General features: G+C 44.0%; 1 protein-coding gene across 1 annotated transcript in view; it reads left to right on the forward strand.

Annotated features, from left to right (window-relative positions):
* LOC141154847 (sodium- and chloride-dependent neutral and basic amino acid transporter B(0+)-like) overlaps positions 1-12,329 on the forward strand; it is a 52,977-nt gene extending 40,648 nt beyond the window's left edge. Inside the window, exons 11-14 of the mRNA XM_073641344.1 lie at positions 6,149-6,248; positions 6,889-6,998; positions 8,803-8,970; positions 11,970-12,329. Of these exons, the coding sequence (XP_073497445.1) occupies positions 6,149-6,248; positions 6,889-6,998; positions 8,803-8,970; positions 11,970-12,215 (624 nt within the window). The 3' untranslated portion in view covers positions 12,216-12,329. The remainder of the gene's footprint in view (positions 1-6,148; positions 6,249-6,888; positions 6,999-8,802; positions 8,971-11,969) is intronic.
* The last annotated feature ends 4,879 nt before the right edge of the window (positions 12,330-17,208 follow it).

Genomic DNA, 17,208 nt, shown 5'->3' on the forward strand with positions numbered 1-17,208 from the left:
AAAGGCAGTGCATTGAGTTAAACTATTCCTGAAAAATTCACCTCCCCCCACTTTTATGCCAAAACCAGAATGAGATTTGAGATTTTTTTTTTCACTGAACTTTATGTACATGCTTAAAACACACAAAGCATGAACAAGAGACAAAATTCTGCAAAAAAACACCTAAAAACACACCAAAAATGCATAAAAAAACACAGCAAAACCTGCGTTTTTGACGCCGCTTCTTTCCTGCCAGAGATCAGGTTTTGCTGCAGATTTGTGACGCCAAAAAAAACATGATGTGTGAGCATAGCCTTAGAGGAATGTGTGTGCAAGAATGATTGTTGGCGTCAGGGGTGTGCTGTTTTGGCTTAGTGCATAGTTTCTTGTGTGCTTAAGAGGGTCTTCAGTATCAAAATCACTTAAACTGATGCTGTCTCTTTGATTTTCATTGAAAGCTTGTTCCAAGACCTTTAATCTTGCCATGGCTGGCTAAGGCCTCTATTCCTGCCCTTTTGCGTGCTGCACTGACTTTTATTTCTGCCTTCTTGCGCGGTGTGCTCGCCTCCATTTCTCCCTTCTTGTGTGTTGCGCTCGCCTTCATTTCTGCCTTCTCACGTGCTGCATTTGTTTCCATTTCTGCCGTCTCGCTTTCTGCTTTGGCTGCTGAACTTGCTTCCAAAGCATCCATTTCTGCCTCCTTGCATGCTGCTTCCACATCCATCTCAGTTTTCCTTTGTTAAAGCGGCTTGTAACTTAGTAGCTTCAGCTTCTGCAAGTGTTCTTATAAGCTGTTTGTTGAGCGTTGAAGATTTTGAAGAGTATGACCTAGATGATCATTTTGACTGCCTGGCAGACCCAGCAATGTAAAATGACGTTTCGGGTACTCGTGCAATCTTGCCTCTGTCTTGGCCTTAATGTCATGCACTATGCATTCTCTCTCAAAGTTAAGTTGTTGGAAACCCTGCAGCTCTTCAAGAAAATCAGATGTATTAAGCCTTTGCAGAATTGTAATGTATTTGTTCGCCTTTCTGGAATAGATTTAATAAACTGGGCACAGTTGTCCTAGGGCTCCCTTTAGTGGTAGTTCGAGAGAAGCAGCCTGGGAGATGCTAAAAGTCAGCTATATCACAAGAAAGTTCATATTTAATGATTTCAAAGTTCTCTCTAGTTTTCCATGTGAGCTTTGTAGAGCGTTTAGTCTTCTCACTGGACTGTGGATTAAACTCTACACATTCTTCATCTGACAGTGGATCTGGTAGAGACCATGTAGTCTTTCCCTCAGTCATTGTACTTCACAGGCAGAATGACGTTGTGATGTGAGCTGCTGTCCTGGAAGCTGGAGGAAGGGCTGTACTATTATGCTTACAGACACTGGATGACTCTGATTACTGTTCTGTAGCTTTATAGAAGCTGTAGACTGACTTTACAGCAAAAGTCTTTTTACTATTCTGACTCCATAACTAAGCTGCAAGTGTAGGGCGCTGAGAAGTGATGAACGAGCGTGCTCGCTTAACCCTTTAAACGAGCACGCTCGGGTACTCGCCGAGTAGTTTCGGCATGCTCGGCATTTCAGTATCAACCGCCGCGGCTGCATGTGTCCCATCTGTTAGACAGCTGTGACACATGCAGGGATAGCCTGTCAAACTGGCTCGAAACAGGCTATCCCTGCATGTGTCACAGCTGTCTAACAGATGTGACACATGCAGCCGCGGCGGCTGTTACTGAAATGCCAAGCACGTCAAAACTACTTGGCGAGTACCCGAGTGTGCTCATTTAAAGGGTTAAACGAGCATGCTCGCTCATCACTAGTGCTGAGACACCGTTTCTAGTCTGCCTTTTATAAAACCAGTACTCACACGTGGATATATCATAAGATAGCTTGAACTCGACTGTAGGAGGCACGTATGAAAATTCCAGAAGAAGTTCTATTTTCCAGCTGAATTCTTGTAGATATGCACACATACAGCGGGTAAAAAATACTTTTCAGAAACAGGGCTGCAAATACATGAGCTTCTAAGATGGATGATAAAGAATGAGGTAGAAGGGAGGGGTTAATGACTTCAGAGCTATATCAGAGAGAGACAGAGAGAGAGGAAGGACAAACTTCTAAGAGAGCAAACCTTATTGCATAGCAATGACACAGCACAATATAACAACACAATGATAATACAATACTATGTGTATCATTCCTAAATCATGGGACATGACAGTTCATCTTCATACATAACATCACTGCCCCGCTTCAGGACTGCACAGGGAACAACCACTTTTGGAATGTGTTTACATAAACCACATCCCTTTTCAGACAGCGACTTGCCCAAATTTGCAGTAGCTGTTTCCGAAATTTAAGGTAATAGCAGCAAATTCAGGACTGTTTGTAACTTTAAGTCTTAAATTTAGCTCTACTGTGACATCCAGTCTGCACCAAATGCTCCTTTAGTTCAGCATTTGCCAGAAATTACCGAATTGTAAATTTTTTAAAAAATTCTGGAATAGTGACTAAGAACTTCCGAGTATAAAACACAACGCAGAACTACTGCTAGCATCGATCTCTGCAGCCCTTTTATACTAGGAATCTGTGAGAGTCCTAGAAGTGACCGTCTCGCCCCATTGTAGACACTTTTAATTGCAAAACAAGAAGAATATTTCTTCTTCACACAGGGTAGTCGATACTTTTATCTAATAAAATTCAAAGAGGGTGAATTTAGTTTTGACTGTAAGTATTCTCAGACTCACCAGTTTCTGTAGTTCATTCTCTATTCCCCAGTGACATATTTGAGGGTTTTTTTTCTTCTGGACCTGTTTCCCTCTTGCAAGGCTTTTCTTTTTCTCTCTCTAAACCCAGATGGACACCACTTTTCCTCAAGCTTCAATCACTCCCCACTCACACTCCAGCAGGCTACTAGTGTGCTCCTGGGTGCATGCTCCTGGGTGCCTGCTTAGGCCCAATCTTCTGCTTGGTCTCCCATGCCCTTAGCACCCACATGCGTACTACAAGCACCAAAAAACACTAGAGTTTATGGACCTCAAACCCAATGCTGCAACGTCAAGGTGGATTAATTGCACCAATAATGCCCTCTCTGATGCCCACCTCCTTGTTCAGTAGGAGGATATTGAGGAACTCCATTCTTGGTGTCATCATCTAAAACAGTAATGGTGGTGGAACTGTTGAAACAACGTTTTACCAAATCCTATTCTACATGCCAAGGGGTGCCTGGATTCTGTGGGTGCAGTGGCATAAGCAACACAATACAAAGCATTGTCGCTAGACAAAACATTACAATTTTGTAAGAAGTGTGTATGAATGTTTGCAGTTCAACATTCTTAAACTATAACTTTCTGATCCTCCATCGCTGAGAATAAAGGGACCACAATGCTGGTTTAGTAAAGCTGGACTCCTCACTGTTGAAAAAGTGATAGCATGTCCTATTGACGTATGATAACTTTCTAAGATAGGAAAACCCATCTAAGGACTTGATCACACATTGCATTTTTGCCCCTTTTTTCCGTGCGTTTTTGTCTTGGAAAAATGCAGCATTTTCCACTAACAGCAAAAATTTATGAAAATTACTTATCTTTTCCTTGCAGATTTGAACCATTAAAGCGTTTTTCTTTTTGATTTTTTTTTTCAAATTTGAAGCATGTGAATTCTTTTAGCATTTTTGCAGCTTTTTTCATCTATTGAAATGAATGGAAAAAAAACTCAAGCAGAAATATATCAAAAACTCACATAAAAATGCATCATCACAGCTGTAAAAATGTGCATATTTTATGCAGTGTTTTTCCTGTCAATAGAAAAAGCTGAAAGCAAGGGGAAAAAAGCCAGCTCACTGACCATGGAAATAGGTGCACGGAAGTCCATCCTGATGAAACGTGATCAGCAATAGTAAAGAAGTATAATGCAAGCAGGTTTTACTAACCCCTTCACGACCTTTGACATATATTTCCCCGCATTTTTCCCCACATATGATGACTTATTTAATCAGCCATCATGTGCCTTTAACAGCCGCGGGTGGAGAAGTACTCTGCCCATGGCTGTTAACCAGTTTAATCTTGCTGTCAATCACTGACAGTGGGATTTATCACGCCCCGGCTGGAAGCTCGTTATGTATCCCACTCATCGGAGCCCCTGTCACATGCTCGGGGGTTGTCGGGGGTCTTCTGATGGTCCCTGTGCCTGTCATTACGATCCTCCTGAAGAGATCGTGATTTCTGCGATACATAGCAGTGCTGAAGTGCAAAAAGCGGAAAATCACAAGGTCATGAAGGGGTGGGAAACTAAGAGCCTGCAAAAGCCAAACGGTGCAAACTTTTTAATTAAAGCCAATTGTAAAAAATGATTTTTAGCCTCAAATAAATGGCTTTAGTTTAAAAAAATCCTCAAATGTGGACAACCTTTAAAAATGAATTGCAAATCAATAAAAAGGAAATACTTGTTATGCGCTAACCAGAGAAAACCAGCAAGACTGGTACCAAACCAGCAAAGGAGCAGCCACAGATGCACTTGGCACAAGCTGCCCAGATAGGTGAGCACTTGAGGGCCAGAAATACTCTTCACCCAGCTCCCAGTAAATGGAAGGGGGACTTTCAGAGCCCTTCCCAGGCCCACTGTTGCCGGACAGATGGTGTTTGGTGATGCGGTCGGTGCCTTGTCAAGGACCAGATGAGTATCTCTGCAAGAACCCCAGGAAGTGTAACCAGAAGTGAAAATGAGAAAACCCCTGAAAAGATAGCAAACCTAATGCTAGCACCACTCACCACCACAGCACATAGGAACTGCAATTGCAATAAACAGCAAAGGACTGAGCAGGGAACAGGGTTAAATAGCCGCCTAATGATCAGGTGTTGAATACCTCCCAATCATCCCCAGACAACCATTCCCTGCTAGCGAGCACAGCAGAATGGACACAATCCCACCACTGTCTAGTACCAGACACAGCAGCGTCCTGCGCTGCTTGGCAATCAGGGAACACAGCATCCCATGTTCCCCAGGCAGAGAAATCAGTGAGAGACACGGCATCCTGCATCCTCACACATCCTACAACACCAGAACGTGATGCTCCATAAGATTGGGACAGTGTCCCTGCACGCGTGGTAGCTCCACCTCCTGGATCAGGACAATGGCGGTGCCTGGGACTGGAGTAGTGTAGCACCGGACCTGATCCATTCACAGATGGGAGCACAGAACCACAATTCCTAACAATACCTCATTCCTGTATAGGTGTCGAAGTCTCCCAATGCCAGCAATTTTATTCATGGAGATTAGAACACTTTGCAATGAATGGTAGTGCATGTTATGGCTGCTAATATTAGCATAAAGCCTCATTCAGATGTCCATTTTTCTCACGTATGAGAAAAGCGGACTGATTTTGATTAGTCTTATCAGAGTTTGATCAGAGTGTGGTCCGAGTGTCATAGGTTTTTTTCTTATGTGTCGAAGTAAAAAAAAAAGTTTCTCCACATTTTCCTTTCCAACAGTCCGTGAAAATTGATTTTTATCCAATTTGCACCGGCAATGCAAGTCAATGCAATTTGCACCGGCAATGCAAGTCAAGACCCATTGACTTGCATTGCCGGTTTGATCCGACCCTCGGATCAAATTCGAAGATGTTTCCGCGATTCTCTGCTAATCTCTCGGTCAGTGAAAAATCACGGACATGTGAATGGCTCCTTAGACTATCACAGGCACAAATGCTATCCGTGAAAAACATGGATAGCAATTGTACATGAAAATCAGACATCTGAATGAGGCCTAATACTATGTTGTGATCCAGTATGACTGCGAAATGTGACATCTTCTGCGTGTAAACAGGTAACCACGATCGTCTTCTGACTCTCATTTTTTCCTATGGGAGAATAAGTTATTTAAACAATTCTTATTATTACTAAGTGCATGGGCATTAAAGGTCTAATAGATGTGCATCCCTCCACTCACTCGTATGGGAAATCCCCAAATTTTCTAAATGTTTAAAACATTTATACAAATAAAAGTAGATAAATCGCTCATTCCTGGCAATGGAAGTTGAGGGCTTGTTCTCAAGATAGTGGGCATTTATGGGATCTATGTTTTAAGATGTCATCTGTTACTAAAAAGTTACATACGTGTCTTCATTATCACACATTTGTCTAGTTTTTATTTGAGTCATTGTTCTTCTTCCACTTCCAGGCTGGAATTTTCTGGGTTATTCTAACTGATTCCTTTTGTGGAGGCTGGACAATTTTGTTTGTTGCAGTACTGGAATTGGTGGCGCTAATATGGATTTATGGTAAGTACAAATCAGTATAGAGATTATTAATGTCATGGACGTTAGGGGAAATGGACAACCCCTATAACACAACTAGAGTGAACGCAACGTAGCTAGAAACAGTTGCTAACTACCTGCCAGTTCTACCTGGCATTGGCATAGAGCGGTCACCGACTGCTCCTGCCAGTGATTCAGCTTCTCAATGTGAACAGAGCAGCTCGTCCTCTTCCTGGCTGCTCTGTTGATGGTGTGTGACTGCCAACGTCATGCTAATAGATAACAACTGGCTCCCCACAGTTAGGCAGTGGGGAGCCGGCTGTCAATCAGCCTGTTTCGGCAGTCACGCCCTGTTAGCAAAGCAAAGCAGAATAGAAGCCGGTGCTCTGTCGATGTGACGACAGCAGAAGCCACTGAATCGCCGGCAGGAGCGGTCTGTGACCACTCTGTGCTGACCGAGATCGGCGCCGGGCACAACATGCAGGTAGTTAGCAACTGTTAGTTCTTAGTCCATAGTAAAAAAAAAAAGGATTGTCCTGAATAACCCCTTTAATACTTAAAAAATACATTGGATGATGCTTAATTTATCCGTTGTATGATAATCCTCATTTTATCTTCTCTGCCATTTACATATTAAAGTCTAATGCATTTTGCAATTCAACAGGTGGCAATAAAATTATTTTGGATGCAGAGATGATGCTTGGAAAAAAGCACTGGATCTTCTGGCTGTGGTGGAGGGTCTGCTGGTATTTTGTGTCACCTGTGCTCTTAGCAGTAAGTGTTAGGTCTTATTCCAATGTCAGTGATTTTTCTGTTACCCAAAAACTGCCCGTTTTATCAGTGTTTTCGATCAGAGTTTTATCAGAGCTTTTCAGTTATTACCATAATTGTTTCATCAGTTCTTCTCATATTAAAAAAATCAAAGATGGAGGCTTCTTAAGCTTCTCCTATCAATCAGTCTGTGAAAAAAAGGCATCCTAGTTCTGTCCAATTTTTTTCACAGATCCATAGACTTGTGACTCGCCCCCTGGGCCGTGGGGCACTCGGATCCGGGCAATAGGGGAATGAAGGGGGTAGTAGTGGCAACCCGGTTCCGTAGCTCAGGGTGGTCAGGCCAGTGGTAGTCTGCTATGTGCTGTTGATAACGTCCGACTACGCCACCCGTGGATTTGCGGTCATTAGGAACCGCCGCTCCAGGGCAGACCGCTGGGGCTGATGGTGTATGCAGCTGAGGTGGTGTGACTCCCCACGGGAAGAGTGCAGCCCCAGGGCAGTGTAGTGGATGGTGGGAGTGATAGTGGTGAGAGTCCCAGTGCTGATAGTGCTGGAGGAGCAAGGAGCACACAGACAACAGGTTGCAGTCCAGGGTCTTTACTAAAACAGATGAACTGACCCACAAACAGTCCCGGCTAGGAGGGGACCTGGATGTCTGAGAGCAAATGGTAAATTGGTCCTGGTCAGGGTGAGGGTGTAGGCCTACCGTGCTCTCTGCGCTCCTTCTGGCTATCTCCTCCTTATAGGGTAACAGCCCACGTTTCCGAGCTTTCCGTGTATTCTCGCCTGTATGGCCTGCAATGTGGGTTCCTTTCTGCTCCCAGCCTGGTACGGCTTTGCTGGTCCCTTCTGTTGTGGCAGAGCCTCCAGGCTTCTTAGGCCAAGGAATATACAGTCCCCTGCGGACTGATTATCTGCTGTAGGATGTGGAATCCTCCCAACCTCAGACACCAAAGTCTGGTAAATTGAGTTCTTTGTCTGCCAAGACAGGCTCACTTCGCCTCTTGTCTCTGGCTTGTGGCTCTCCTACTGCCACACTTCCTCTTAGGGTGCAATACAGCTGTCCTTCTCTGCTCTGGACACTTCTCAGTGCTGAGACAGGTCGTCCAGTTCTCTCTAACCCTGCCCCCAGTTCCAGCTTTTATAGGGGCAGCCTGCTCCCCCTACTGGCCTGAGACAGGAGGTATTGCATGCTAATGTTCCCCTGACTAGAGAACCTCCCCCTTGCTCTCAGACACAGCTTTATTATACTTGTGGCATCCAGGCCAGTGTGACACACTTGCACTGATGAATTTGGTCGGATCAATATTGGACAAGTCTCTGTGATTTTGTGTTGACTATAAAACTGCAAGGGCACATGGACAGCCCCATAAACTATAAAAGGTGCAAGTTCTATTCATGAAACACACAGACAGAACCCATATGTGAAAAACTGAAAGAGCTTTTTATGGCCTTTCACAAAGTGGGATTATTATATTAAGAGCATAGGTTCGAGCTAAGGTTCCCAACCATTGTCTAATTGGAAGGTTCCGAGATCAGCTCCATCAACAAGAATTTGCTCTTTTGTCGTTGATTGAATCTTTTATGATGGCCTAAAAATTATCATCTTATGTCCAAAAACAAACCATTTTTCAGTTATGAGGAAAAAAATAACGTGTGAAACCTTTCTATTTTATTATGTAATCTCAGTTTAATGTTTTGCGTTTTGAATTCAGTTCTAAATGAGTACTACCATTATGAAATGCTCATATGCAGCCGATTTGTTACAGAAGTTTCTTACAGACATATTTTCCTCCTTTTCCAGGCAATTTTAATTTGGTCATTGGTAACTTTCCAAAACCCTGAATATAATGGTGTTGCTTATCCTAAATGGGGAGTAATCCTGGGATTCCTCATGGTGGTTTTCTGCCTTATATGGATTCCAATTGTAGCATGTGTCAAAGTCATTCAAGCTGAAGGAAATCTTTTCCAGGTTAGTATATCATTGAGGTATTTAGACAGATGATGATTTTTTTTTATGGGTGTTTTTTTTATTAATTTTAGGTTATAACATCAAATTATTCAAGTAACTTCCCCTGAAAGCAACAATTCTACTAATTTCTCTGAGTTGATGTGTTCCCCAATCTCCAGAATCTCCATCCCAAACTTTCTCAATAATTTATTAATTATTGAACCCATATAACTCTTAAAGGGAACCTGTCAGCTCCTCCATGCTCTCCAACTCAGCAGCATTCATATATGACCTAGAAGGGCTGAAGAAGGCTCACGTACACATGCAAAAAGACCCAACTACTCTGGAGAAATTGACTAGTCAAAAGGACGCAACTACTCTGAAGAAATTGACTAGTCAAAGGCCTAATTAGCATAAGAAAAACAGAGGTTATAAATGCTTTTTTTAAACATGGATTTAAGTGACTGACACTATAAAGGGATGGTTAGGCAGGGAATTTAGTAATACATGTACGAATGCTGCTGGGTTGGAGGCCGTGGGGGGCCTGACAGGTTCACTTTAAAAAAGACCTTTCGCCAGGTCAAAAGTGACAATTTTTTACTCATATTTTATAACCCACTACTCTCCTGAGTATTCTTTTTTTTGTTAAACCTGCCATCTTGATCCAGAGAGATGGGCATTATTTAGTGCTAATTTTTATGTTTTTTTAATAACAAGGCATGATTCGTAGCTCACAGGGTAAAAATGCAGAGGGGCCAAAATAAACGCTCCAGAGAGTCCTGTGAGCACTTCCCCTTTGTAAAGACCATAATAATTAGCACTTAATTAAAAAGGCCCATATACCTAGAAACAATGGCAGGAGAAAAGCAAGCTGGTGAGGGAAAGAAAGTTCTAGCACATACAATGCTGGCAAAATGCTAATGAAGAGAAACACTTAAAATACATTACGGAATGGTTAGTTCTGATAGCTTGAAGTACTGGATATATGATTTAAACCTCACTTGAGTCAAATTTGCATTGATTTTTTAGTCACCTTCTTTGCATTTTTTTTAACTTGGGTAATATGGTTTCTAACACCCTAAAATTGACTTCCAAGTACAAGAGTAATTGATAGAGCTGAGACGATCTGATGAAATTCAAATTCACCAAATAGCGCAGATTTTAGAGGGAAACTCGATTTGTATTATATTCCTTGGTCTAGAGTAGGGATATCAAACTCAAACACACAGGAGGCCAAAATGAAAAACTTCGACAAATTCGCGAGCCAACCAGTATATAGTATAATGGGCCCCACACCATCCTCCATACAGAATAATGGGCCCCACACTATCCTCTATACAGAATAATGTGCCCCACATAGTCCTCCATACAGTATAATGGGCCCCACATAGTCCTCCTTATAGAATAATGGGCCCCACATAGTCCTCCATACAGTATAATGGGCCCCACATAGTCTTCCATATAGAATAATGGCCCCACATAGTCCTCCATTCAGAATAATGGGCCCCACATAGACCTCCATACAGTATAATGGCCCCACATAGTCTTCCATACAGAATAATGGGCCCCACATAGTCCTCCATACAGAATAATGGGCCCCACATAGTCCTCCATACAGTATAATGGCCCCACATAGTCCCCCATACAGAATAATGGGCCCCACATAGTCCCCCATACAGAATAATGGGCCCCACATAGTCCTCCATACAGAATAATGGGCCCCACATAGTCCTCCATACAGAATAATGAGCCCCACATAGTCCTCCATACAGAATAATAGCCCCACATAGGGGTTTTTGTTCTTGTGTCGCGGGCCAAATAAAACCACTCTGTGGGCCAGATTAGGCCCACGGGCCAGAGTTTGCTATGTATGGTCTAGAGAGACCCCAGAACATAATACATTTAAGATCTAGAAAATGAAATAAATAACTAATACTCACCTCCGCTACTCACTCTACCCTATACGGTCCTAACTCAACCCCTCTGCTCACTCTTCCCCATACGGATCTTGGAGCCTCTTGTCACTGCGGCGCAATGAAACTTAGTTGTGCACTGTAAGCTGGGACTTCTGGCCGCGAAAAGGCCTGGGACATTCCGTGCCTAGTCGCAACAGGAGTCCAAGCTGAGTGTGAAAATTCAGTGCACAGTAAGAAGAGGTCTTGAGGACCGCATGGGGAGAGCGAGCCGCGTGGCCAGAGAGGCGAGCGGTGAAGTGAATTTTTTTTTTACATATTTATTTTGCTGAATTCATGTAGAGTGAATCACAAAAGAAATTTGCATTCTAAAACAATATGCACTTTTGTAAAATTTGAGTAAACCATTTCAGATAACGCTCCTTCTTTGGGAAGTTTTTGGACCAGTTTTCCACTTCCTGGAGCATTTTCGGAAGTTGTTTTGAAGTGTTTTCAAAGAGGTTTTTCCTGAAGCATTTGTGTGCTTCTTTTTTCCACTAGGCATTTTTCAAAACCTCTATAGGAAAAGCAAAAATGTAAAAGAAAATTCTAATTTGAACAGCAAAATGTATTTCCCATAAGAATGAAAAATTAGTTTGAATTGGTTTTGAAGCTATTTTTGAGGAGGATTTTGTGTGCTCAATTACTTAGGGTATGTACACTCAAGATCTTTTCCAGGAGGATTCTGCCTGGATCCTGTCTGAAAAAGCACCTCAAGACCGTCGCTAAGTATGAACATAGCATTAGAAGAGGGCCCCTGTGCAAGAACAAGATATGGACCCTTTGCAGTCCAATAATTCATCATAATGCACAATTCCTCCTGTTTTGGAGGTCAAAATGGGCCCCCTTACCTCTTGGGCCCCTGTGCAACAGCACAGGCTGCACCAATGTGGTATGTCCGTCCATGACCACCAGCAAAATTTGAAACAACTTTGCCTATAAAAACTTGGTGGCTCTGCCACTGGAAAAAAAGAGGTCATGTGCACGTGACCTAAGAAGTGTAATGAGAAGATATTTTAGAGGAGATCTAGATAATAACCAAACAAGTTTCTTGTCTCCCTCTTACAGCGGATTGCAAGTTGTTGTAGACCAACAGCAAGCTGGGGTCCTGCATTACCTAAAAATCGTAATGAGAGGTACCAACATATGAAGGATGAAAGGGTGAAGAATGAAGACAAGGAGATGGAAATTTCACATATACAAGTGACTGAGAGATACACACCAAGAACAGATGAACCTGTTAAGCCGGAAGACGAAGGAGTGGAGATTCCAAACATTACAGCATTTGATAACCCATCATATCAGAGTGACTGACTTAATCTTTATATATTATCTGTAATAAATGTTTTTTTAAATAAGTTGAATGGCCATTATTTTTCAAGGGTGTAACAAGAAGCCAGGCGATCCCACTCCGCTATGATCACCATTAATCGCTTCTGTGCTGTTTTTGCACAGAATTTTCCTACCGATTTTAGAGGCTGCAATTGGTTTGCCCATGAGCATGTGGGACTAAAGGTGGCCCCTTTGGTTGCTGGACCCAATAGCAGCATTAATATCTGACACTCTGCCAGTTATGCCATTGTTCTCAATGGATGTATAACTTTTCTTAAGAATGTTGAAGAACTTTAGGACAAATTGAGACAATTGGTAAAAGAATATAAAGGGGTTGTCTGGGAGTAAGACATTGATGGGCCATGCTAACGATGGGCTATAAAGATTTCATTGGGGGGTCTGACTTCAAATTTTATTATTCCATGCTTCTTCTAGACTTTTAAAAAAAAAATCTTAGTAACTGGTAACGTTTTATTTGCTTTATTTAAAATTATTTAAATTTATAATCAGCTGGCGCTGGTTATAGGAGCAATATGTTCTGCCACTCTTAATGGCAACAATCTGGAATGAATTGCTTACTGGCACTGTCCTGCTGGCAATGTTTAAAATGATACCATACACTGGCTATTACTATTAAACCCTTTACCTCCAAAGGCTGTTTGCACATTAATGACCAGGCCAATTTTTACAATTCTGACCACTGTCACTTTATGGGGTAATAACTCTGGAACGCTTCAGCGGATCCCACTGATTCTGAGATTGTTTTTTTGTGACATATTGTACTTCATGATAGTGGTAAAATTTTTTCGATATCACTTGTGTTTATTTGTGAAAAAATCTGAAAATGTAGAAAATTTCACAATTTTCAAAATTTTAATTTTTATGCCCTTAAATCAGAGAGATATGTCACACAGCATAGTAAATAAATAACATTTCCCACATGTCTACTTTACATCAGCACAATTTTGGAACTAAATTTTTTTTTTGTTAGGAAGTTATAAGGGTTAAAAGTTGACCAGCGATTTCTCATTTTTCCAACAAACTTTACAAAACCATTTTTTTTAGGGACCACATCACATTTGAAGTCACTTTGAGAGGCCTTTACAACAGAAAATACCCAAAAGTGATACCATTCTAAAAACTGCACCCCTCAAGGTGCTCAAAACGACATTCAAGAAGTTCATTAACCCTTCAGGTGCTTCACAGGAATTTTTTGAATGTGTGAGAAAACAATGAACATTTAACTATTTTTCACAAAAATGTTATTTTAAACCCATTTTTTTTATTTTCGCAAGGGTAACAGGAAAAAATAGACCCCAAAATTTGTTGTGCAATTTCTCCTGAGCAAGTAGATGCCCCATATGTTGAAGAAAACCAATGTTTGGGCGCACGGCAGGGCTCGGAAGGGAAGGAGCACCATTTGACTTTTTGAATGTAAAATTTGCTTGAATAATTAGCGAACGCCATGTTTGCGTTTGGAGAGCCCTTGATGTGCCTAAACAGTGGAAACACCCCACAAGTGACCCCATTTTGGAAACTAGACCCCTCAGGGAACTTATCTTGGTGTGTGGTGAGTACCCTGAACCCCCAGGTGCTTCACAGAAGTTTATAACATTGAGTTGTAAAAATAAAATTTTCACATTTTTCCCCCCAAAAATGTTTTCAGCCCCTAATTTTGCATTTTCACAAGGGTAACAGGAAAAATTGCACCATACCATTTATTTAGCAATTTCTCCTGAGTACGTTTATACCCCACATGTAGGGGAAAACCACTGTTTGGGCGCACAGCAGGGCTCGGAAGGTAAGGACAGTAGAGACCCCCACAAGTGACCCCATTTTGAAAACTAGACCCCTTAAGGAACTTATCTACATGTGTGGTGAGCACTTTGCAACCCCAAGTGTTTCACAAAAGTTATAGCATAGAGCCATGAAAATAAAAAAAATCACTTTTTTTCACAAAAATTATCTTTTAGCTATATTTTTTTTATTTTCACAAGGGTACAGGAGAAATTGGGCCCCAAAAGTTGTTATACAATTTCGCCTGAGTACGCTGATATGCCATATGTGGGAGAAAACTTCTGGTTGGGCACACGTCAGGGCTTGGAAGGGAAGGAGTAACACTTTTGAATTCAGACTTTGATAGAATGGTCTGCGGGCGTCATGTCGCATTTGCAGAGCCCCTGATGTGCCTAAACAGTGAAAATGCCCAACAAGTGCCCCCTTTTTGGAAACTAGACCCCCCCAATAAATTTATCTAGATGTGTGGCGAGCACCTTGAACCTCCAGGTGCCTCACAGAAAATTATAACGTTGACCTGTGAAAATAAAAAAAATCACTTTTTTCCACAAAAATAATCCCATTTTTTTTATTTTCACAAGGGTAACAGGAGAAATTGGACCACAAAATTTGTTGTGCAATTTCTGCTGAGCACGCAGATACCCCTGTGTGATGCCTGTGTGGCGCCCCTGAGGGTTCGACCGCCACAGGGATGCTGCACTTCTCTAATGGAGTGTAGTGTTCCTCCTCTGAGGTAAGAATAGTGTGATGGTCAGGACCCCACCTCCACATCCAACACCACACTTCTCCCACCAGAGGGGGCTAGAAGGCAGTAGGTGCTGCCCTACTGGTAGTCGGGAGACTGGGGAACCAAGAGATAGGGGAACCATTTTGTGGGTGAGGGTGGAGGACTCACATTTTAGTGACACTGTAAATTTCATATTTAATACACAGCCATCTTGGTTCATGGTCTTTTGATGGTTCTTTGACTGTTACTGATGGTGATCTCTCCTCCCTGAGCGTGGATCCTGTGTGGACCTGCAGAGGACGGGGACACGGCTCCTCGTACCCCAGCCTTGGGCCGAGGGGCAGGCTGCAGATAATGTATGTCTCAGCCCGGTTGAGGACCATGACCAAGAAGGCCCGGAGCTTAAGAGTGTATCTCCACCGCAAATGGATCCCAGGGAGGATGCAGACAAAGCGGTATATGCCACCTGTCCTTGCCAACCTGATATATTCAGAGGGATTCCGGCTGCAAGAGGGGAACCGGCCCCCGAGACCCAACCTTGCTACTCTATGTCCTGGTCAGGAAAGTCCGGTAGGCCCTGAGGATCCCACCGGGTTTCAGAAGGAGCGGAGCTGCCATCCGTACCCTTTTTCTGAGAGAAGTTCAGAGGGAGACCCGGCCTATCTACCTACACACAGACAGGAAAGGACCCAGTCTGAAGTCTAGGAACACTCTGGTGTGGGGTCCTGATTGAACGCTGGACTTACTCGGAGGTTGTCAGACCCTCGTCTCTGGTGACCGCAGAACTCCGCGAGGAGCAGGGAGAAGCCTTGCAACTGTACTCTTCAACGTGAGTAAACAAACCCTGGAAGTTAACCCCTATGGCCTCCGGACTCTTTATTCTGCAATACACCACATTATGCGGCACCAGACCTCCTAGACTACTACCCCCTTCATCCTGTCCCTCTGCCCTGAGGCCCTGCTCCGCCTGTGGGGAGTAGTAACAATGATGGCTGCCATAACACCAGGCCTCAGCGGACTGCAGCAGCGCTGGTGACCTTCACCAGGTGCCACAGGTGGCGTAGTCGAGATCAGCCACTCAACCCGGACAAGCCCATACCATCCTTTTTAGTGCGATGACCCTGGGCACGGAGCGGGTCCGGGCCACGGCTGCACCCCATCTACCACACAGGACCCGTCTCCGAGTCCCCCATCTCCCAAGGTAGGGCTTCCGTGCGCCGCACACCTGAAAGCCCTACCCTGGGAGATGGGGGACTCGGAGCCGTGTCCTGTGTGGTAGATGGGGTGCAGCCATGGCCCGGATCCGCTCCGTGCCCAGGGCCGTCGCACTAAAAAAGATGGTATGGGCTTATCCGGGTTGAGTGGCTGATCTCGACTACGCCACCTGTGGCACCTGGTGAAGGCCACCAGCGCTGCTGCAGTCCGCTGAGGCATGGTGTTATTGCAGCCATGGTTGTTACTACTCCCCACAGGCGGAGCAGGGCCTCAGGGCAAAAGGACAGGATGGAGGGAGTAGTAGTCTAGGAGGTCTGGTGCTGCGTAATGCGGTGTAATGCAGAATAAAGAGTCCGGAGGCCATAGGGGTTAACTTCCAAGGTTTTTACTCATGATGGAGATGGCAGTAGGAAGGCGTCTCCCTGCTCCTCACGGAGTTCTGCGGTCACCAGAGAAGGGGGGGGTCCGACAACCTCCGAGTAAGTCCAATGTTCAATCAGGACCCCGCACCAGAGTGTTCCTAGACTTCAGACCGGGTCCTTTCCTGTCTGTGTGTGTGTAGATAGGCCGGGTCTCCCTCTGAACTTCACTCAGAAAAAGGGTACGGGTGGCAGCTCCGCTCCTTCCGATACCCGGTGGGATCCTCAGGGCCTACCGGACTTCCCTGACCAGGACGTAGAGTAGCAAGGTCAGGTGTCGGGGGCCGGTGCCCCTCTTGCAGCCAGAATCCCTAGGAATAGATCAGCTTGGCGAGGACAGGTGGCGTATACCGCTCCATCTGCATCCCCCCTGGGATCCATTTGCGGTAGAGCTACACTCCTAAGCTCCGGGCCTTCTTGGTCATGGTCCTTGACCAGGCTGAGACATACATTGTCTGCAGCCTGCCCCTCGACCCAAGGCCGGGGTACGAGGGCCGTGTCTCCGTCCTCTGCAGGTCCACACAGGATCAACGCTCAGGGAGGAAGGTTACGATCAAAGAACAGTCAAAGAGCCAAGAACCAAAATGGCTGTGGATTAAATATGAAATTTAAAGTGTCACTAAAATGTGAATCCTCTACCCTCACCCACTAATTGGTTCCCCTATCTCTTGGTTCCCCAGTCTCCCGAGTGCCAGTAGGGGCAGCACCTAGTGCCTTCTAGCCCCCTCTGGTGGGAGAAGTGTGGTGTTGGATGTGGAGGTGGGGTCCTGACCATCACACTGTTCTTACCTCAGAGGAGGAACACTACACTCCATTA

This window comes from Phyllobates terribilis, unplaced genomic scaffold (assembly GCF_046119375.1).
Source record: "Phyllobates terribilis strain yellow unplaced genomic scaffold, ASM4611937v1 Scaffold_7__3_contigs__length_470593459, whole genome shotgun sequence".
NCBI classification, from domain to species: Eukaryota; Metazoa; Chordata; class Amphibia; order Anura; family Dendrobatidae; genus Phyllobates; species Phyllobates terribilis.